The sequence below is a fragment of the Carassius carassius genome, chromosome 11 (genome assembly GCF_963082965.1).
Source record: "Carassius carassius chromosome 11, fCarCar2.1, whole genome shotgun sequence".
Classification (NCBI taxonomy): domain Eukaryota; kingdom Metazoa; phylum Chordata; class Actinopteri; order Cypriniformes; family Cyprinidae; genus Carassius; species Carassius carassius.
In genome coordinates this window covers 17,049,177-17,071,959 of record NC_081765.1, presented here as the reverse complement: position 1 = coordinate 17,071,959, position 22,783 = coordinate 17,049,177, and the positions used below count along the sequence as shown (strand labels likewise).

At 37.5% G+C, this 22,783-nt stretch overlaps 1 protein-coding gene across 1 annotated transcript in view; it reads right to left on the bottom strand.

Annotated features, from left to right (window-relative positions):
- LOC132152924 (leucine-rich repeat flightless-interacting protein 2-like) overlaps window positions 1-22,709 on the bottom strand; it is a 37,436-nt gene extending 14,727 nt beyond the window's left edge. The window contains exons 1-4 of the mRNA XM_059561925.1: window positions 22,363-22,709; window positions 11,883-11,969; window positions 3,223-3,240; window positions 2,596-2,652 (exon numbers count right to left, since the gene is read on the bottom strand). Of these exons, the coding sequence (XP_059417908.1) occupies window positions 2,596-2,652; window positions 3,223-3,240; window positions 11,883-11,969; window positions 22,363-22,452 (252 nt within the window). The 5' untranslated portion in view covers window positions 22,453-22,709. The remainder of the gene's footprint in view (window positions 1-2,595; window positions 2,653-3,222; window positions 3,241-11,882; window positions 11,970-22,362) is intronic.
- Window positions 22,710-22,783: the final 74 nt, after the last annotated feature.

The window sequence follows — 22,783 nt, the reverse complement described above, 5'->3', positions numbered from 1 at the left end:
AGAGCAGAGGAGGAAAAGAGGAGGGAGAGATGAGAAGGAGAGCAGAGGAGGAGGAGAGGAGAGGAGAGATGAGAAGGAGAGCAGAGGAAGAGGAGAGGAGAGATGAGAAGGAGAGCAGAGGAGGAGAAGAGGAGAGATGAGAAGGAGAGCAGAGGAGGAGGAGAGGAGAGGAGAGGAGAGATGAGAAGGAGAGCAGAGGAGGAGGAGAGGAAAGGGATGAGAAGGAGGAGAGGAGGAGAGGAGAGATGAGAAGGAGAGCAGAGGAGGAGGAGAGGAGAGGAGGGATGAGAAGGAGGAGAGGAGAGGAGAGGAGGAGAGGAGGGATAAGAAGGAGGAGAGCAGAGGAGGAGAGGAGAGATGAGAAGGAGAGCAGAGGAGGAGAAGAGGAGAGGAGGGATGAGAAGGAGGAGAGGAGAGGAGGAGGAGAGGAGGGATGAGAAGGAGGAGAGGAGAGGAGGGATGAGAAGGAGGAGAGGAGAGGAGGAGGAGAGGAGAGATGAGAAGGAGAGCAGAGGAGAGATGAGAAGGAGAGCAGAGGAGGAGGAGAGGAGAGATGAGAAGGAAAGCAGAGAAGGAGGAGAGGAGAGGAGAGATGAGAAGGAGGAGAGGAGAGGAGGGATGAGAAGGAGGAGAGGAAAGGAGAGGAGGGATGAGAAGGAGGAGAGGAGAGATGAGAAGGAGGAAAGGAGGGATGAGAAGGAGGAGAGGAGAAGAGAGGAGGGATGAGAAGGAGAGCAGAGGAGGAGAGGAGAGGAGAGATGAGAAGGAGAGCAGAGGAGGAGGAGAGGAGAGAAGAGGAGGGATGAGAAGGAGGAGAGGAGGGATGAGAAGGAGAGCAGAGGAGGAGGAGAGGAGAGGAGAGATGAGAAGGAGAGCAGAGGAGGAGGAGAGGAGAGGAGAGGAGAGGAGAGAAGGAGAGCAGAGGAGGAGGAGAGGAGAGAAGAGGAGGGATGAGAAGGAGGAGAGGAGAGGAGGGATGAGAAGGAGGAGAGGAGAGATGAGAGGGAGAGCAGAGGAGGAGGAGAGGAGAGGAGAGATGAGAAGGAGAGCAGAGGAGGAGGAGAGGAGGGATGAGAAGGAGGAGAGGAGAGATGAGAGGGAGAGCAGAGGAGGAGGAGGAGGAGAGGAGAGCAGAGATGAGAAGGAGAGCAGAGGAGGAGGAGAGGAGGGATGAGAAGGAGGAGAGGAGGGATGAGAAGGAGAGCAGAGGAGGAGAGGAGAGGAGGGATGAGAAGGAGAATGAGAAGGAGAGGAGAGGAGGGATGAGAAGGAGGAGAGCAGAGGAGGAGAGGAGAGGAGAGATGAGATGAGAAGGAGAGCAGAGGAGGAGGAGAGGAGAGGAGAGATGAGAAGGTGGAGAGGAGAGGAGGAGGAGAGGAGGGATGAGAAGGAGCAGAGGAGAGGAGGGATGAGAAGGAGGAGAGGAGAGGAGAGGAGGAGGAGAGGAGGGATGAGGAGGAGAGCAGAGGAGGAGGAGAGGAGAGATGAGAAGGAGAGCAGGGGAGAAGGGAAAGAGGAGGAGGAGAGGAGAGGAGGGATGAGAAGGAGAAGGAGAGCAGAGGAGGAGGAGAGGAGAAGGAGGAGGAGGAGAGGAGAGAAGGAGAGGGAGAAGAAGAAAAGAAGGAGAGGTGAAGAAGAGGAGAGGGTAAGGGAGAAGGGAAGGAGAGGATAAGAGAGGGAGAATGGAAGAAGGAGAAGGAGAGGAATAAGCAAGTTGTCAAAAAAAGACAGATGCACAAAACTAAGCAAGCACGCTTGAGCAGTGGCAGTGTATCCAAAGACAGCATGCAAATCAGTAATAACTGATGCAAGAGCAATCATGTTAAAAACAGAAAAACCAAAAACTGAAGACAAAAAACAATGCTTTTTTCACATTTTGTAAAATAATGTGAAAAGCTGTAATACACTGACATTCTGGGGTCAATAAGATTATATTTTTAATTTTATTCAGCAAGAATGCATTAAATTGATTAAACGTGACAGTAAAGAGATTTATAATGTTACAAAATATTTCCTTTTAAAATCTAGATTTTGAACTTTGTTCATCAAAAAAATGTTTTTACAAAATATAAAAATATACAAAAATATAGTTTTAAACCTTACTCATAAGAAATGTTTCTTGAGCACTTAATCAGTACATTACAATGCTTCCTGAAGGATCAAGTAACACTGAAAACTGGAGTAATGGCTGCTGTAATTAAATAGATTTGCTATCTATATAAATAATAATAATTATAACATTCCACAATATTACAGTTTTTACCATATTTTTATCAATAAATGCAGCCTTAGCATAATAAAACTTCTTTCAAAATCATTTAAAACAATCTTATTGACCCCAAACTTTTGAATGTTAGGGTACATTAAAATATTTACAATGCCAGGAAACAGATGAACAATGGCTTATTTCATTTGTTGACAACTTGTGAAAATGTAAATCAGCCATGCAGAGTTATTAACCTAGTGTTGAGACATGCAACCCTGATATCCAACATAACATCTCCTGTATCGCAATGAATCCCTATCATGTCAAAAACCACATGCTGATAAAACCAGAGGCCTAGAAAAAGCACAAAATCTCAACAGTGAATGTACCATCCACTGCTCAATGTCCCCCCATTTTTTGTCCAGGTTATCCAGTCCATAGTATTTCTGCAAAGAGAAATGCAGCAGAACCCAGGAAAGAGAAAATAAGGGAAGTTCAGGTAACAATAATAATATAAAGATAACTGCATTAGACTAAGAAAATGTGATATTAAAAGGATAAATTAATATGGATCAGTGATTTCCAGAGATTTTGAAAAAGAAGAAGAAGATGCTAAAACCTAAGAAAAAAAATTCACAGAGAACAGAAACAGCTAAATAAGCAACAACTAAAGGAAATTAAAATGTGCCCAAGGAAATGGTACCACTGGGGTGCTACCCTTTAGAGCAGGGGTGTCAAACTCAATTCTTTGAGTTTTGTTCCAACCCTGCTAGAGCACACATACCATGTATTTTTTTTTAAATATGCCTGAATGACTTGATTAGTTGGATTAGGTGTTTAATTAAGGTTGAATCTAAATTCTGCAGGGCTCTGGCCAGAATCTGGCCCTACACCAATTGAGTTTGACACCCCTGCTTTAGAGGTAAATAAGGTACAAAGATTTGAAAGGGTACCGCCCCAGTTACAGTTCTTGTACATGAGTTTGTAGAGTAGATCTTCAGCATCAGATGTCCTACCTTCTGCACCTGATAAATCTACATCACAGGAGGCCAGCAAAACAGGATCAGACGAGCAAAGGAAAGAAAACCACCAGATGGGGAAAGGAAAGGGGGGAAGAGAGATGTGATTATTTGACATGAAAGAGAGCTAACCAAGTGGAAGACTGTGAAATCTAAGATAATGGATTGAAAAGGAAAAGCTGTTAAAGGTATAGCAATCTGTCAGTTCAGTGTCATGTTACCTAGCATTACAAGTAGGCTTACATTTAGAGATAACAACAACAGTTCACACACTTGACTCAAAGAACACATGAAGGGCAAGTGGATCAACAAGCAGCAAAATTCAGTGACAACACAAATTAAATCTAAATGTCAGTCAGGAATTTAAAAAAATCAAACTGCTTAATAAAGTTAATGAAAGCATCTGAAATATGTCATGCAATAAATTGTTCAGATATCTGAGAACATACTCAAGAGTTACAGAAGGTCATGTGATCTGGTCTATGGGGTAACAGGATTCTTTCCAGTGAAGTTTAAGGTTTCATTTAGTCCACTAATGATCAAACCAATGAATAGCACTGGATTAGTATAGCTAACACAATTTTATACTTGTTCTTGTCCATTACTTTTTCACAAGTAACTACAATATCAGCAGATAACCTGACGATTCTTTAAAAAAAACAGCTACTAACAGCACAGTCTGGTCAACAAAGTAAATTTTGATACAAAGCTAAACACTGTAAATACATAAAACCTATACAAAAGCGGTGTTCTAGATAGAAAAAGACATATCTTTAACAGTTTGTTGTATATTTTAATTTAATTATTATATAAACAGTGCAATAGTGAGCACTTTCACTATTACTTACTGAAAAACCAACAGAATCTCACCTAACTGGTTTCTAAGTTTATTTGCTTCAATTTTTGTGAGTGGTATATTAACCAATGAGTGGTTTATTTATCATTTAACATTCCTGTAACAAAACCCCTTCCTTTGAATTACCTTTAACACCTTATGTATTAAATTAGAGATGTTCCCACAACATCATCTCTTCTTTTTTTTTTGCAAAATTCTGCACTCTCACAGAATTTATCAAGAAAATGTTAGGGTATTAGAAGAAAAGTTACCATGTACTCCAAAAGTCACAAAAGAAAACTTTTTTAATAATCCTAGCATGCAAACTGCATCTGGCACACAATAAATAAATACCCTTGGTTGAATCTACACTTAACCTTTTGACTAGCCCATAACAGAAGTATGCATTAAGTCGATAGGTCATAGTCACCAAATAAAACCTGAAAAGAAAAAAAAAAAAAACACACGCGCACACACACACACACACACTTGATCAGATCACCTGATGCTAGTTAAACTGGTATAGAATATAAAATACATCAGTAAATCTGTTACTGTTACCTCAGCAGAGGGGTCTGGGGTATCCCATTGATCACTTCCCAAGTCCCTCTATGCACTAATCGCTTGCAAGCCGTCCTGATAGTCTCAAAAAGTCCCCATCTACCTCAGGACTGAGGGAGACAGAGACTTTCTATGCCTCCAAAGACATCCGTCTTAAAATCCAAACCACGTAGCCTGTGTGCGCTAGTTCATCTTCACAAAATCCGGATTAAACTATTTTACGTCCCAGCATGTTCAATCTTAAGTCATTGTGTTTGTGATCAGCGTAATGATCACAGCCAGATTGTGAGAACTGAATGGGAACTGAATCTGTTAATCCGCTGCAGGTACGGCTGAAAGCTTATAATCTACTTTAAGACTTGGCTGGAGTTTTAAAGCCACAAAACACACACCCTTAACATTCTCACACACCTTCTGTTCAGACCGGGCTTTCCTCTGAATGTTAACTAATCTGTCAAGTGTGACCTGGGTGTTTATCTTCATTACATACTGCAAGTCTTTTGCTTCTAAGCTCAGTGTGGGTTTCTGGTTTTCCATTGACATCCGACAGACCCAGAGCAACTTCATTTATATGCAATTAACCAAATGTCCTTAAATATCTTAAGGAATCTTCAATTCATTTAAATCCATGCTACTGAACCATGCCATTCTTGTCCCATTTACAGTGTGAAGTCAACTGTAGCAAACCAGCATCAACAGTCACAGTGCATTAACACTAATTACCCAGAATTAGCCATGCGCATATCCATGAGTTTGAACTAAATGTTACCATTTCTTTAAATCCAGCGTTCTTAACTATGAGGAATGTTCAGGCAACATACAATTATAGTACCTAAATCCTGACAAAAGAAATGAATAACTCAACATCTATGTATAAAGTCTTTAAAGACTTACAGTAAATGTAATGTTACCGAGAGTTGAGAATGACCTTTAATCTTGTGCCAAAATTAGGGGTAAATGTACAAAACCTGCAAAAAGCTGCAGGGTGCTACAACAAGGGATGTTCATTTCAGTTACCAACGCTCGTTAAACAATAATTAACCATTAACCGACAAGATTATTTTAAATTATAATTGAATTCAATTGGAAAGGATAAGTGTCTGTGACCCATTAAAAATACTAACATACGTTTCCCAGGGATTAATCTTACATGTGCAAAAAGCAGCAAACAACAGAACATGAGGATTCACATGGTTATCATATCATCACATCACACACCTGCACCACTTCTGTGAGTGGAGAAAAACATAATAAAACTAGGCTCTCTCTCTCTCTCTCTCTATATATATATATATATATATATATATATATATATATATACACATACACATACTGTATATATATATTTAAGGACATTTGGTTATATATATATATATATATATATATATATATATATATATATATATATAGGCTACATACATACACACATACAATGAATAAATAGGCCTATACATGAAATATATTTTTACTTAAATAATAAAATTAATAAAATTGACAAAATAACTGTATAACAAGTAGCCTAGTATGTAGAGTTTCGATACATTTTTTTTGCAGCGCGAAATGAAAACAGACTGCAGAAAGCGCCTTTACAAAAGCACAGAGATTTGTTTTTATTGTGAACGTAATGTCAAGTGATTGCGCTGGCATCACATACGTACACACATAGTTAAGAAATAAATAAGCAAATATTTTGATTAATTACTGTAAATAAATAAATGACTTTTTAAACATTTAACTGACTGTATTAATTGGTAAAAAATCTTAATGGTTGGTTTACGGTTAACCGGTTAAAATGAACATCCAGGGCTCGAATATGGAAAATTTGATTTTCTGTCAAATGAGAGACCCAACGTTGGTTTCAGTTTCGTTTTAGCCTAAATTAATTAGTTTTAGTTTGTCATTAATATTGCTATAGCATCTTATATTTTTAATTCTAATTCTATATTTTTAATTTTCTAAATACTGTTAATTGAAATTATTTTTTTATGGAGTGAGGGGAATTAAAATAGCCTAGCGGAGCTTCTCAAATTTCCCGGCTGAACAGTTTTTATTTGCTATATTAACCTCAAAATAATTCTTAGAATGAAATTTGGAGTCCGACTTTCGGACGCATATACAGCGTTACTTATTATACATTTGCTATTATTCTATATTCTTTTTATTAAATAACATTTTAGCGTCCAGATACATCGGGAACATGGAAATATTTGGATTTGTGCCGAATGAGAGAAGTAGGGATCAGCTTCAGCTTAAATTAATTTGTGTTGATGTTTTCATAGCCTAAACTTTAGAGGATTTGTTTTGGAGAGAAACTAATAACTGTTTTTATAATGTTTGTAAACATTTTGCATTAGACTACAGGCATTTTAGCCTTCATTATTTCGGAAGTAATAGGGCTAATAAAATGCTATGTGAGCCGCGACTTTTTTTTAAATATATATATACTCTCAAAACGCAAATCTTAATCAAGTGTTTTTTTCTTTTATTTATTTTTTTAACAATGCAGCAAACATTTTTAAATATCTTAAAAATTATTTGTCTTTAAAGTGATTTTTATTTTTTATTTTTTTTTAAGTAGCTTACATTTGGCCAAAATCTAAAGAAGATGATGCTGTATTTGCCGTGACTAAGCGTTAGATCTCTATTTTTTCCTTTTCTTTTTGAGTAAAGAAAATGCTATCTTTTACTATTATTATATTATTGTTATTAGGCAAATTATAGGCAAAGAATATTGTTTTTAAAAAATAACATTATTAACCGGTATTTCTTCCACCCGAACCGGTTTTGGAACGGTGATAATATCAGAGGAACGCAGAAACAGAAACGTTAAAATATCGATTCTGCTCGGAGTTAACTGATTGTTTTTTGTTTGTTTTTTTCGTTTTCAAGCCCTGTGAACATCCCTAGCTACAAAAAAAATGAGCATAAAGAAAGTCCACGCCATTTTTTTTTCATGAGTGTTGAAGCTATTTGAATATATTCCTTAAACAACCTAATTAAATTATACGAAGTGTATGTTATTGTTATGTTACACTTTTTTCCAATTAATTTTTCCAAAGCGGAGAATGAGTCAATATTATGCCAAAAAGTTCAACCAAAAATGTAAATCATGTTGGTCCAAGCTTTTATTTTATTTATTTATTACATGGAACACAAAAGAAGGTATTTTTTAAATAAAAGTCTCACTGTTTTTTTTTTTGGGGGGGGGGCATACAGTTAAAGTGAATGAAGTCTTAAACAACATTGGACCCCACTAACTTCCATTGTATCACTGTATTGACAGTTAAAACTATTTTTTTCAAGAAATCTTCTTTTGCGTCCTGAAAAAGTACAAAGGGTCATATGGATTTAAAGGAGTCATGACCCACAATTTTCACTTTTCCACGAGAATCAATGTATGTTATGATTGCCTAACGATTATACACTGGCCGGGAAGCCGATATTTAAAAGTGAAGCGTTTGTTTACCTCAGGGTTTGTAAAATAGCCCACGTGCACGCGCACTCAAATACGAGATTTTGATTTCTTCCCCGTCTTGACGTCAAGACGGGGCAGGATATACCATATATGGACACCGCAGCAGGAAGCTCGCCCCTTCCCCTCTCCCCCTCATATTCAGTCGAGAAAGATGCTGGAGTAGTGCACACGTGAGTTGCTCTGTGGTTGACTGCCAGAATCAACATGTAAATGTGTTTTCTCTACCAAGAACGGACCTAGCTATCAGAGACCAGTGGATTAAATTCATTTTTATTGACGCGGTTCCTTCAACTCTTCCACTGGTTTATCGTTATGTGTTTGTGCTAAACATTGTACGCCGAAATCCTTCACAAATTTGGGGCAATATCAGGCGAAGTTGGCATCGAAGCTCGGGAAAAGCGCCATTCCAACAAAATTGCCTGCAATTGAAACGGTAAGACTGTTTTTATTGCTCTACTGTGTGTAACAAACAGCATAACTGCTAATGCGGCTATTGTATGCTATTGCGTCTGTCACTAGACAAATAAACGAAAGACTGGAGGTGAAGTAATTATTTATGTTCCCTGTAAACGGACTGCAAAAACGGACTTTTGACTGCATTATAATGATTTCTTAATTCAGAATATGATCAAGATTGCGTAGGTTGATGTGTTCGGGGAATTTGCCAGTTAATAGTAACATTTAAAGCCCCTTAAATGAACGAAATGACTCGAAAAAAGATTTGTTCATTTTGATGAACCGAGTTTGAACAAGAGAGTCTGGCTTTGCCAGATTGGGTGTTTTTTCCGCTACATATTAAGGCCGGTTTACGGTGTGTTTTAGGTGGGTTTTTGCCTGGAAGGCTTTATAGAAATCTGGCATCCTACTGAACGAAGTTAAACTGAGAGACACCGACACCAGAATGAACGACTTTCAGGCAGTAATGCGGTACGTTCAGTTCAGTCCAAAACATGAACGAGTTCATGAATTATCGTTCAATGAACGCGTCCAGGCACAACTCTGGCGGGAGTATTAGCTTCGAGGTATGGGGAATGGCTGCTAACGTACTTTGCAAAAAACAAATGACTGAGATCATCATGAATTTGGTTATTGTTTATTTATTGCCTAATGCTTACATGAGGCCCCGTCTAGTTTGTGTGTGTGCTCACGTCTTATATTTGTGTGTGTGTGCTGTGCTCACGTCTCATATGAGTAACTTTATGTGCGTAGATAGTTCATATACATGTATGTGTGACTAGTACTTAGTATATATGCAAGCGTGTTTCATATGTGTGCGTGAATGAAGTTTGATTCAAGCCCTAAACGGCGCCTCATACTTATACACTGGCCGGGAAGCCGGTTGCGTTCATTCACAACTTGCGCCATGATGTCAGTTTGTAATGATATGCTAAAGCGTTACCTGCGGTGTCAACCCCCCTCCTTCCTGCAACCAATCAACGTGCCCCTCATTTGCATTATTATAATGACCGTCCACGACAGCCAAAATATCGCATCAGATCTCGCGAGACAATAATGCCTAAAGAGATAAGGGTCTGAGGAGCTCTGTGTTTATTTTTTTTCCACTTTTCTTTTTTAGAAGGGCCTGAAAGACTATAATACAGCAGTAGGTATCCAAGGTAATACAAGGGTATGACTCCTTTAAAATTTAAAAGACAATGTCAATTTTTGGATGATCTATGTTAATTGTAAGTGCTCATGATGTAACCTGTAATATTTCTGAGCATTAGCTGAGCAAATGCTTATGTTCAAATGGGCTCTTAGAAGGTCTTGACCCAGGGGGTGATTATTACCCAGCCAAGACATGCCCTTCTAAGCACAGGGCCCACAATCATGATGAAGATTAAACAAATTGAACATAATCGTCTGACAGTGTTGTGCAGGAGCAAGTCAACCAGATTCAGTTTTGAGAATAAAGAAGGCATTTAGTTTTGGCAGTTCAGTAGGAAAACACCTTGAAAAATGTAAATGCACAGAGGCCAAGACTGAATAAATATTATCAGTGACAACATTTTCTAAAATACCAATGCAATTTTAAAGTCCTACTGCTCAACACACTCTTGAACTGTGTTGGAAGGTTCTCCTCCTGTGTTTCAACACATTGTGCAATGCAGATTATTTACTTTGTGAGATGCTTTCAGCTGCCTAATGTATGACTCGTGTTAGTAAGTGTTGTGATTATGACACCAGTGAAAGGGGACATGTCCTCTATACGCACAGAATGGAGGTAACCAGGCAAGCACATGGGGATGGGATCTTTCCAGAAGTTAAACCTCTTTAAATCTCAATATTACAGCTAGTGTTGTCACGGTACCACAATTTCAGTATTCGGTACCGATACCAGTGAAAATCCACGGTTCTCGGTACCAATTTCGGTACCAAAGCAAAACACAAAAATATGCTAATTAAAAAAAAAACTTTTTAGCACTAAAAATAAAACCAATGCCGTTCTTTATACTTATTTACAATTGTGTTTAAAGTTTTTCTACAAGTTATATAATTCTGAAAAACAGTAAACAAGTTTCACCCAAATTTAATTTGTCTTTTAATTTATGAAAATTAAACACATTTTATTTTTGGTAAATAAAGGGGATTTGCTATTAAAATTAAAACATGGAAGAAATATTGTGATTTATTTCTTTAAAAAATAAAGTTTATACATTTTTTCTACAGTAGTAGCAGTATCACATACATTTTACTAAATAATAGTAATATTTCTAGCACAATGCCTTTATGTAAAAATTAACTTTTAGGCCTAATGAATGCATATTTGTCATTTTATCTTGGTGGTGATGCTTAAGATATTTTTGGTCATTGAGGGTTTCTGTAAGAAAATAGTAATAGATCATATTAATTATTATTAAAAGATAATACTACTACTAATTCTACTATCATACTAATGTATATACAATGCACTATGAATTGATGAGCTGCTGGGTTCATGAATATTAATCACGTTGTCTGCGTTCGGTCAAAATGATTTGCTGAAATCAAAACAGAGACGGTACTAGATCAGCGCCAGCCAATGAAATTGCCATTTGCGAATTAGCTCCGCCCACTACCGGAGAAAACGGTATGTCTTCTGCTTGTTCGAAAATGAATATGAATAATTCTAAATGAACTCCATTATTTTGACAGGAGAAGACAACAAAGAATAATTTACATATAGCATGTCGATTCAGCGTGGTAAGACTCTCGCTCGTCTCTGCCATTCATTAATTCACACAGAGACGCGCAGAACACAGATTCATATTTCAAACAACTTTTGCGGCTTAACATTTACAGATACTGGTCCATATGGAGATTTGATTTGATTAATTTATGCTAACCTTGATAAATTCCATGACTGTCCATATTAAAATGTAAGTTTCATTTTCATGACTGGATTTTGAGATTCCGTCCTCGTTTTCTGCTTTGCGGAAATCATAGCGCTGAACCGGGTTTGAACGGGACCTTGTTACTACCGGTACTTAAAGAAACCTGGTACCGTCACATTTAAATTTTTTTAGTACCGACTTGGTACCGAAGTACCGGGTCTTTTGACAACACTAATTACAGCATGTTACTGGTGGGCATGTCAAAACACCTATGTACTGGAACAACACTGTCATGCTACAAACAAAATGTCTAATAGAATAAAAGAATAATATATAAAGAAATCAACATATAAATGATAAATAAATAAAATTTCTGCAAAGACTTATACTAAGAGGAAGCATTCAAAGGAATATTATATTATAGCATACAGAATATTATAGCAGACTTGAAAAAGTCTCACTGCTTTTTCACCTCTTTCTGTTGTCTTTCCAGTTCTTTCATCCTGATCTCACGAGCTTCTGTGCGGGCCGCCCTCTTAGCTGCCAAACGGGCTTCAGCCTGCAGGGGGCAGGTGAGGAAACAGAGAAAGAGAGAGAGGTCGAGTCATTAAACCATAACCATGATTCCATGAACAATGTAGTAAACGCAAAAAAAAAAAAAAAAAACATTTGGAGGGAGTTAAATCAACACACAAAAACCAACTTTTATTTCATTTCTTGTAATCTAAATTCAACAGGAGGTTCAAAGGACATACATTTCCTATAGTACATGATTACATGAACATGTTTATGTACCCTGTTGTAAAGTTTTTATGCACTGTAACTGTATACTCGAACTGTAGACTGTTTACATAAGTATAAATGTGTGTATTTGTGACTTTAGTTCTTCACACTTTGAAAGTCCTTTTAAGGAAGAGACTCCCTGCACGGGGGAGAGAGAGAGAGAAGAGAGAGAGCACATTTCCTTCCTGTAAATGACGCTACAAAATGTGCAACAACCAAAAAAGGGAGAGAAAGAAACCTCAACTCTAGTATTTCATCATAGACACTACCCTCCCATAGTGACGTCTGCAACAGAAATCTGCCCATTCCCCCCCCAATCCCGTAATACAAGTCATATTTACACCAGAGGCATGACTGTAACACACACATTCCTGAAGAATAAGTGATATTTATGTTATCACAGAAAAAAATAAGCGTCAAAATGTTGTAAACTATATTCCTGTGTTTATTAGCTGATGGAGAAATCCATAATGACGTGTTCCTGAGTAAATGTCACATCATATCTTAATGTCTCAGACTGAGGCCTTCCGTCCTGAACACACACAGTCACACAACTGTCCAAGGAAGCAGCTGTTCTCACCACAAAGGTCTTGTGTCCCTTTGCCAACAACGTTCAAGCAATAATAAGCCAAAATAAATACTTCCACAGCTTCAACCACTACTTCTAGTTCAAGCAGAAAGTGATGGCTTAATTTAAATTTAAACTTTTTTTATCCTTTTTTTTTTTGGAGTGAAGGACAAGCTGCTACACATTCTTTCTAGTTCAAGTTAATACATCCTTGCTAAATAAAACTATTTATTTCATTAATTCATTCAAAAAGCTATATAACTGTAACATGTAACTGAAGCAATCGCACTTGCAAAGATATTTTCCATGTTGGCAAATCAAAGCACTACTCAAATGCTCTCAAAGCATTACTGTTGTAATGAAGGCAGCTAATTGTATAGAAGAACTGCCAGGGAGAAGTTACTACAACGAACCCAACAATTAAGCAGCTGTCGAAACATGTTTGTGACAGGTTCTCACTAATGTCAGCATACATTTTCCACGAGCACAGCAATGCACCTATGCAAACATGCTTTAAATTTACAATTACTACCCAACAGGGCTTTGATTGTGCTGAAAATGCTGAAGAATATTTTAATAAAAGAAAAACAACAAATGCAAACAACTCTTAAACTAAATACCAAGAGTAACACAGGCTTCAGAAAACAGAAAACTTTCAGGAATAAATGCACTTTGCATGACTGTGTAACTAACAGGGTAACCAAAACTATGCCTTATTTGACCAAAGCAGGAAGTCAGAGGGCTGAGTCATTCACAATTTAGCCTTGATCACACCCTTCCTGCACTTTAGCAGAACAAACCACTGTACAAACACCCATCACTGCTCGGTCCTAATGTGGAGGGCATGTACATGTGCTCACAAAATGATTTATATGAACCGAAAATAATCATTCATATTACTGAACCAAACTATGTCAGTCAGTGATTTACAGTTCTTACAATATACCTAAAAAAACAAGGGTTTTGACAAGACAAAAAAATAAAATAAAATGTGCATAGGCACCTAAAAGAAGCTAGTTATCATCCTTAAAGAAAACATGCACTTATTCATCCTCTCTGAACTAAAACAAGCTCTTTTATCATAACCCATTTAGGCCTACCTTCTTGCAATTATCAAAGTAGACCATGATGTATGTCACGGTGAGCATATTATAGCCTGGGTCGTCTGCATTCCCCCCCATCATGACCATTTACACACTCCTGTCGCACAAGAAGAAAACAAACTGGCCTATTTCACACATCTCTCTTCTCTCACTCGCTCCTCAACAGCTATTTTTAATGACCCAAATGGAGCATGCTCTATCAATAAACCCAAAATGCTCTAATTTAATGAAAGTTCTGTGACACGGATGTTCTCAAAGGGAATGAAGAGCTAGTTCCACTGCTGTCTGGAAGTGATCTTTTTTGGAACATAAATACTTTGTTTAATTAGTCTAATTGGCCAAAGTACAGTACATTGCTTCACAACATTATTGTCAGTAGTTACCAAATTGAGACTTTAATGACTGAAAGTTGCCATTTCAAGGGGTAATTTTTTATGTAGTACAGCCCCATCTTGGATGTACACAGTCTGTTGTGTCACAAAGTATGCCCCTCACAAATGAGGCTCCTATGAGTTTAACCAACAGAGTTGAAGAATTATTGTTTTTAGGATTTTTTTTCCAGAAAGAACCATATTTGTCACAGGTGATTGGGGACAGGTTTCAACCCTCTATGCACACCTTTGCAATATAATCGCAATTGGCTAGTAAATTTTTCAGTTTACTCGCCAGACTGATTTACTATTTTACACACACACACACACACACACACACACACACACACACATGTATATATATATGTGATTCCAATCAGCTTATCTTTGTAAAATGGCACAGCTTCTTGGATCTTAGCTTCTTAATCAGTCAGTCAAGCATTATATTATGGTATTAAGCACTATTTAATGATAGAACTTTAGTGATTTGAACTAAAACTTGATAAACCATGTATGAATGCATATTTGTCATTTTAACTGAACTTAAGACTGCTGGTGATGCTTAAGATATTGTTGGTCATTCAGGGTTTCTGTAAAAAAAAAAAGAAAAAGTAATAGATCATAATTATTATTAAAAGATAATACTACAACTAATTCTACTACAATACTAACAATATACAATGCACTACGGATTGATGAGCTGCTGGGTTCATGAATATTAATCACGTTGTCTGTGTTCGGTCGAACTGATTTGCTGAAATCAAAACAGGGATGGTAATAGATCAGCGCCAGCCAATGAAATTGCAATTTGCAATTGATTCAGCGTGGTAAGACATGTGCGAGAAACAGCGCTATCAGCAAAGCGACGGTGAGTTGTGCGCCTTCACAAAGAGTTTACAGTTAGGCAAATACAGGTGAACTGTGCGTTCCATTGAGATGAATTGAAAAGTACAGATCGCTCGATGGAGAGAGAAGTGCTCAGTCAGTGTTCAGCGAGTGAAAATGTGCTAATCTTATAATAGCCTTGAACACACACACTGGCGAGTAAAATCTAAGAATTTATTAGCTAATGGCTAACAATAGACATCATTAAGTTGCTTAGAGTAAAATTTAGTCGCATATGTGAGTGATTTACTTGCAATGTAGAGGGTTGGGTTTACTAAAACTCCTTGTTTGGTGTCTTTTAAGGAAGACATGAAGGACAAGCTTGTCATTCAGGAGTCCCTGGGAGTTTGATGAATGCCAGAACAAGCCCAGAGTTATTTTCTGTTGACATAAATACCACAGAAGATGCCAAGCTGGCCAAATCTCTCCCTCTCTCCCACGGCCTCTTGTACCAGTATGCCAGGCAGTACATGCTAATCATCTGGACTGCTAACAGACTAGCTGTGACAGAAAATGACGGGAACAAATGGAAGATATGTAACACAAATGACTGCAAGACCATAACTTCTCCCTTTTCAATCTGTTTTTGGACAGTACTCTGGAAGCAAATCTAAAAAATAGACATTATTTACTCCAGAACTATGATGTATATAAACCAAAAGGCCAGTTTAATTCATCTAAACATGGAAAGCTTGTTATTAAAAAATGTGTATCATTTTGCCATCTGTCCACAGTGGATTAACGGTCTTCAGTACGAGACATAAACAGTCTTTCTCACTTGAGTATTAACGTAAGATCCAGAGACTGGAACATATGAGATCACAGATGACGTCTGCCCATATTAACACCTACATAAACCGTGCCAGCCTTCCATCCACGACAAACATAATCCAAACAATGTCTGATCTGTTTGTGGTGGGTGCATATTTTAGCAGGTCCCTGAGTTATGTGGCCAAATTTAATATCAAAACGAGCTTGCCATGTAGGGCTAAAATAATTTAGGAACATAAATTTGGCTCATTCCGAGGATGGAGAAAATTATGACAAAAAAAAAGGAGGGAAAGAGAAGAAGGAAAATAAATGATAAGATTAAGGGAGTAGAAACAACAAAATATGATCTAATGCGTTCTGAAAAATGCTTTTTTTTTTTATATTATTTTTTTGTTGCTGTTGTTGAGCTATCCCTTAAAATACTTTAATATCCCAGTTTGCTGTGCAGAGGTAACTATAAGTAAGCCATTCATCTTGACTATTCAAAGAGAGCAAACACAGTGGTTCTGTGGTGCCATCAAAACATCAGTTCTTCATTTGAGCAGATCGACATGTCCTGTTCCGTCTCAACCAATCATTTAACTCATTATTTTGGCAATCCCTTTAGATGCCACTATGGTCTCAGAAATGCCACACTTCACCCTTAAATCCTGAGAAACCTGATGCAGGGTGATGTTTTGATAGATGCCAGTCGGCCCGTCTCAGATGACACAGAAAGAGAAGGCCTGGTGTGCTTGGCCAACACAGAACACTTGCTTCACTGACCACAGAGTTACAGAAAAGCAAGAACAAGCCTGTGAGAGAATCTCCAGCTGGTTGAGAAGAGGGAATAAGAAAGAGCAGCAAGATGGTGATGAGTCGAATGTGAACTAGCGTCTTATTTAATGGTTTCTAAAGACAATCAGTGTGTTCTTCGTTTTAAGGTCTAAAATGTCTTTTCTGCAGAGAATAGGTGATAATGTTGTAGATTGCTTATAAGAGATTAAAAGTATGACTCAAGAGACCAGAGCGAACAAAAAAAAAATTCCAATCTACATTTATATGAGATCTTAAATTCACATAAAAATACCTCTTATATGACCCATGTAAGAGAGGTTTTGACAATCTCCATTAAATGGGATGGGGAGGTCAACTGGAGTCAGTTCAGTGTGAAAACAGAAGATGAATTGTATTACTTCATACAAAGGAATGAGCAGTGTCCTTGCAACTTTACAGAATTTTTACACATTAAGCCGTTTCACACCTTCATTTGTCAAATAAGCAAACAACTTGCACCAAGTGGCTAATCGGAGACCAAAGCATGTGTTTGTCTGAATGTGCATTCCTTTCACTTTAGCACACAGCCTTATCTGGACAAAATCCACAATATGACCTTGTACACCAAGTTAATCAGTCATGAAAAAGGGACAAATTTCTTCCTGTGTGTATTTCATGCTACTTAATGGAACACAAGTTTAACATAAAAAAAGGATTTATGTACAGTACATATTACGATTTATGTAGTTTAACTACATTCAAAATTTCCATACATTTGGACTGAGTAAACTTTATGTAACATATGTCAGTCATACATATGAAAAAAGAATGAGATTTCTGTAATAAACTAAATGTGTTTTAAATATAAAATAACCATGTTTACACATTTATCATCAATGAATCTCATATTCTAATGAATGTTGCAGCTATCCATATATAAACCATTTTTGTTTTTTGTAGCTGATTATATTCAGAATGATGTTAATTCTAAGCAATTTGATTTTTTTTTATTTTTATAAATGCAAACCAAACAGATGATTACACTAAAACCTAATGCAACTATACCACGGCTAGTTTTTGAGTGTAGAACTGAGGAACATTGTTGAACTTGTCACAAGAACAAATATTCATGTTAACACAATGCCAAGACTAGTAAACAAGCTAGAGCAGAGCTGAAATGCAGAAAATGAAAACTTAGCATTACAGGAGTTATGCCTACGTAGAGACCACTGGCACTATGATCTACTTAGGCTTACAATGGCTTTGGGAAGCACAGTCCTGGTTTCTGACATTTGATATCAACAGAAAGTGTAAAACAGACTATGACAATATTTTTGTCATAAAAACACATGACTGGATATAAAGCAGTTATCACAATACCATGGCTTAAGGCTTATTACACAAACATCCTGACCAATCAGCATCAAGAGCACTAGAATTTTGGACTCTGCATTATTCCTTCATACGGGAAGCGTCCCAACAGCAGAGAATAAACAGGAAAGCAACTGTGATAACAATCTTCATGGGCCCATTGGTGACATCAGAAAAAGGAGGAAACCCCTTTCTGAATCCTTGTCTTTATATGAAGAGGTTCGATTCTTGGTGAAAGATGTTAGTATCCGAAAAAGGTCTCTGACTTAAGCGTGCTCAAGCTTGCGACGCAGTGTCTTGCTTCAACCTGTATCAACAGCTTCTTCAAAGGCCCTTGAAGAAAAGGAGCAGGAATAGGGCGTTGTTGAATACAGTCAGTGCAAGTTTACCTCGAGTTGCTGAGCCAGGCAGATAAATGTTATGATTGTCATGGACCAGTGATAAGCAGGTGTTAATGTGTCATTGTGCTGCTGTGCTCTGTATTCATAAAACCATTATGTGTGAGGACACATGATCATATACTTTGATATCAGGACTCTTCTACTGAATGCTGAAATATAAAATCAATGCTCATGACAATGAGTTTGCATTTAGCAGTCAGACAGCTCTCATCCCAAAACCCTGAGCCCTGACTGATCAACTTAACACCCTTCAGTCTGGATCTGACTCTAACCTGGCTTCCTAATCTGCTTTTATCCATCTCAGTCATTGAATGAAACTGTAAACAGCACCAGCGAATTTAGCCGAGATTGCTAATAGCTTCCAGTGGAGACGTTTTAAGACATAATGTTTTGAAATATTGAGACTGTTAGCAATGACTGTTACCAAGGCTGCACTTATTTGATAAGAAAATACAGTAAAACAGTAATATTGTGAATTATTTTGATCATTTTAAAGATCTGATTTCTATTTGAATATATTTTACAATGTAATCTATTCAGTAAAGCTGAATTTTCAGCAGCCATTACTCCAGTCTTTAGTGTCACGTGATCCTTCAGAAAGCATTCTAATATGATTTCATTTATGGTACATATATCTGCTCTATATTTTTTATATAATAAGATGGAGAACACTAGTTCAGCCTGGCATACTGACACTCTATCAACGGCTTGACCTATACATACTACTTCCTGCTAATTATAACTCTCACATTACGAAAGCTCTTAATTTGATTTAAACCATTTAAAACAAGTTACTAGTCCACTCTCAATCACATTATTATTATTACAAATCAGTAAGCAGGTGAGACATGCAAAATGGGTCATAAACAGAGCGTGTTTCTGATTGGCTAGCTTTCTGGATAAAATAATCGAAAAGCACAGGGTGCACTATTGGCTCATTCTTTTAATTATTTATTTATCACTTTTGTGCTGTTTACAGGGAACAGGCGTTTCACAGAGAAGAGTGTGACTTCTCAGGAAACCCATTTGTTTGAGTGACATCTGTCAGGGACATGCATGGTTTTGAAAAAAAAAAAAAATGGCAGAATTTTTCATGTTTTGAAAGGAGTCTCTTGTGCTCACTAAAGCAGCATTTATTTAACCAAAAGTATTGTAAAGACAGAAATATAGCATTATAACTCAAAATAGAAACTAACTATTTTTGTATATTTACAAATGTTGCTGTGTTGTCAAAGTTGAATGTTCAGCAGTCATTACTCAAATAATTCAGATATGCCGATTTGGGGTTTAAAAACATTTTGAAAACAATTATTCTGCTAAATATTTCATGGAAACCATTTTTTAAGGACTCATGAATGAAACATTAAAGGGGTCATATGACGTCGCTAAAAAGAACATTACAGTATGTTGTGTATTTGGTGTAATATGAAATGTGTTTATGTGGTTTAAGGTTCAAAAAACACATTGTTTTCCACTTACTGTACATTATGGTTTCTCTTCCGCCCGCCTTCTGAAACATGTCGATTTTTACAAAGCTTATCGTTCTGAAAAGTGAGGTGTGCTGTGATTGGTCAGCTATCCGGTGCATTGTTATTGGCCGAATGCCTCAAGCATGTGATGGAAATGTTATGCCCCTTACCATACTGTGATGCCCGTGTGTCCCGGCACAATGAGACAAAACCAATAAAGCCCATTACAAATGAGGAATTTGCTGCATCTTGTGGGGACATAATTACTGATTATAATGACTTATACTGTCTTTTTACATGTTGCATTGCATATCGTGCTGTGTAAACATAAAACCATGTCTGCATTTGTGATCGGAAAAACAACAAGCAAGCACTACTCTACACTGCTCAAAACTCGAGTTTGAATCATCAGTGGCAAATACTTTAAATATAAAAATCGACTTTTAACTTCCATACAGAATATCTCTTTGGATTTGAGACTTTAGTCTTTGCAACTTTACAGATCTTCTTTATGCACCAAGAGCTTGTAACAGAAAAGACATTTACAATGTTACAAAAGTTTTCTATTTTATGATTATTCTGTTATTTTAAGAATACATATCATAGATCAACATGAATTATATAGAAATTTTATAGATCATGAACTTTTTTCAGCATGTGCCAAAACATTGGGGAATGTAGTAATGAACTAAAGACACACAGCTGAAAACAATCTATTTATGTCATCGTTTTGTCTTAACAGATAACACAACTTGCATCTGTGTCAGTAGAAAGATAAATAGGACACTGAATCAAAGTGTTGAGCAGCCATTGTTGAAATTGTTTTTCAGGAAATCCTCCACTGACTCATGTTCTATTGTGGCCCTATCTCACACTTTAATGCTTAGCTACATAAGAGAGCACCTGAAAAGCACAGCCACTGAGGATTACTGATGCAGATCAGCATGCGTTCCTTTTTACTGCATCCAGTATCAGATACCGGTTTTTACTACTCCTGCTCATTGTAATGGCCCCCCGAAACTTCATGTCTGGTCTTGAACTGCACTAACTGCTGGTCTCTGTGGGCCTTCTATTTTTAAAGCACTTATTACAGAATCAAAGAACACACAAGGACCCACATACCAGCTTGTCAGAGATCAAGCAAGTGTGGAACAGCAGACTATCAGAAAAAAGAAATGCAGGTACCGGGTGAGTAAAGGTGGCACAATGGAACACAGGGAGTAAGTATTGAAACAGCTATTTAAAAGAAGATAAAGTGGTTTTGTGAAAGAAAAAAAAGCTATAAACCCTATATGCATTCAAAACCTTATGGCTGCCTTGAAAATGTCAAACACTTAGTAATAAAAGGGTTAAAACCACAGAATCTTGTCACGTCTAACTGAAACCAAACCTGCTGAGAGAGAAGCTCTAATAAGACCTTGCTGTTTATATTTGCAAAAGCTCTGTTGCAAAGCCACATGGGAGTACGCAAAAAAAAAATCATTTCCATTTCAAGAGAAACAGGTTGGATCAGAAAAAAAACCTTTAGCATCTGAATCTCTCTTCATCCATGTGCTCACTTACAAGAGGTCGACTCTATGTGCTACAGAAAACAAACTGCCCACTTACAAAAGAGCATCCTCTGCCACTTGGGCTGTTTATTAAATATTTTAGTTTATGGATTATGCATTCACATACCAAGTGTTTAATACTGCAATTCAGAAGTTCCCATAAAATCACTGCATTAAATAAATTAAATGAATAATGTAAACGAAGAGACAGTTTTATGTGTACACACAAACATATCATGCTTCTCTGGCTGTACAGTATTTCACACTCTGAACTGAGGGCAGTTCATGAGAAGGCCTCTCTCCTGCCAACCACCGAGCATGTGTCAAACAGACACACTTACTATTAATAGAATGAAACACATGCTACAAATACAGTTTAACTGTCTGTGAAAACGTGCACTTTACATACAGCCCTGACTTTTCACTATAGGTGTGCAATGAAGAAACAACATATACATCTGTTGAAAATCTGAGTGGGTCAAAATCACTTTTCTCTACCATGAACCCAGCACCTGTTCTAGCACATCAAACCCTGCTTATGTTGCAGACTGGTGGCACTTCCAAATACATTAGCCTAATGCCATGCTACATTAAAATAACACATTTGAACAACACAGCTCAGTAACTTGTAGTTAGGTTCTTAAAACAGGAAGCATGACTAGGAGAGGAAATGATCAACAGCTTGTAAGTAATATATAAATATAGGCAATACAGTGCCAGATGAGGGCAAAATTGGGACTTTACCTTGGTTAGCCTGTTGTAATGTTAATTAGTTACTCGTGAAACTGTGTAAAGTTATTTGGTTTAATAAATTAACTCAGGAGGCAGAACCACGTGATTGTCATGTTGTTCCTCTAGAGTTTAAGCCTGAACATCTGCAACTAAGACCTTTGCATTAGTTTCACCCTTAAGAGATCAATTTACCTGTTGTGCGATTACACTGAGGGCATCTTCCTCAGCAGTCAACCCATTTTTGCTGGAGGTTCTTTTACGTCCTGGCCCTTGAGACCCCATCTGTAACCTTTAATATCCTTCTGAGAAACACACGCTCCTATACGCGTGAAAAGCGATCCTTAGGAGAACTATTTCTTCAATAAAGGCATAAGAAAAAGAAAGCACGTTTCCGACTCCAACCAAAAAACAGCAACTCTACGTGGTGTCGCTCGCGACGCGGTTCATTGTGTTACATCCGTCTTTTTCTGTACTCTTCCTCCTAGTGCTGTACTCTGAAGGACTGAAGAGTCACCGGTGCTGAGGGCGCAAACGCGTTTTCATGACGCACGTGTCAGGAGCTGACTATTCTAGAGTTTGTTTGCTCAGAGTTGGGTTGTTTAACAGTGTAATT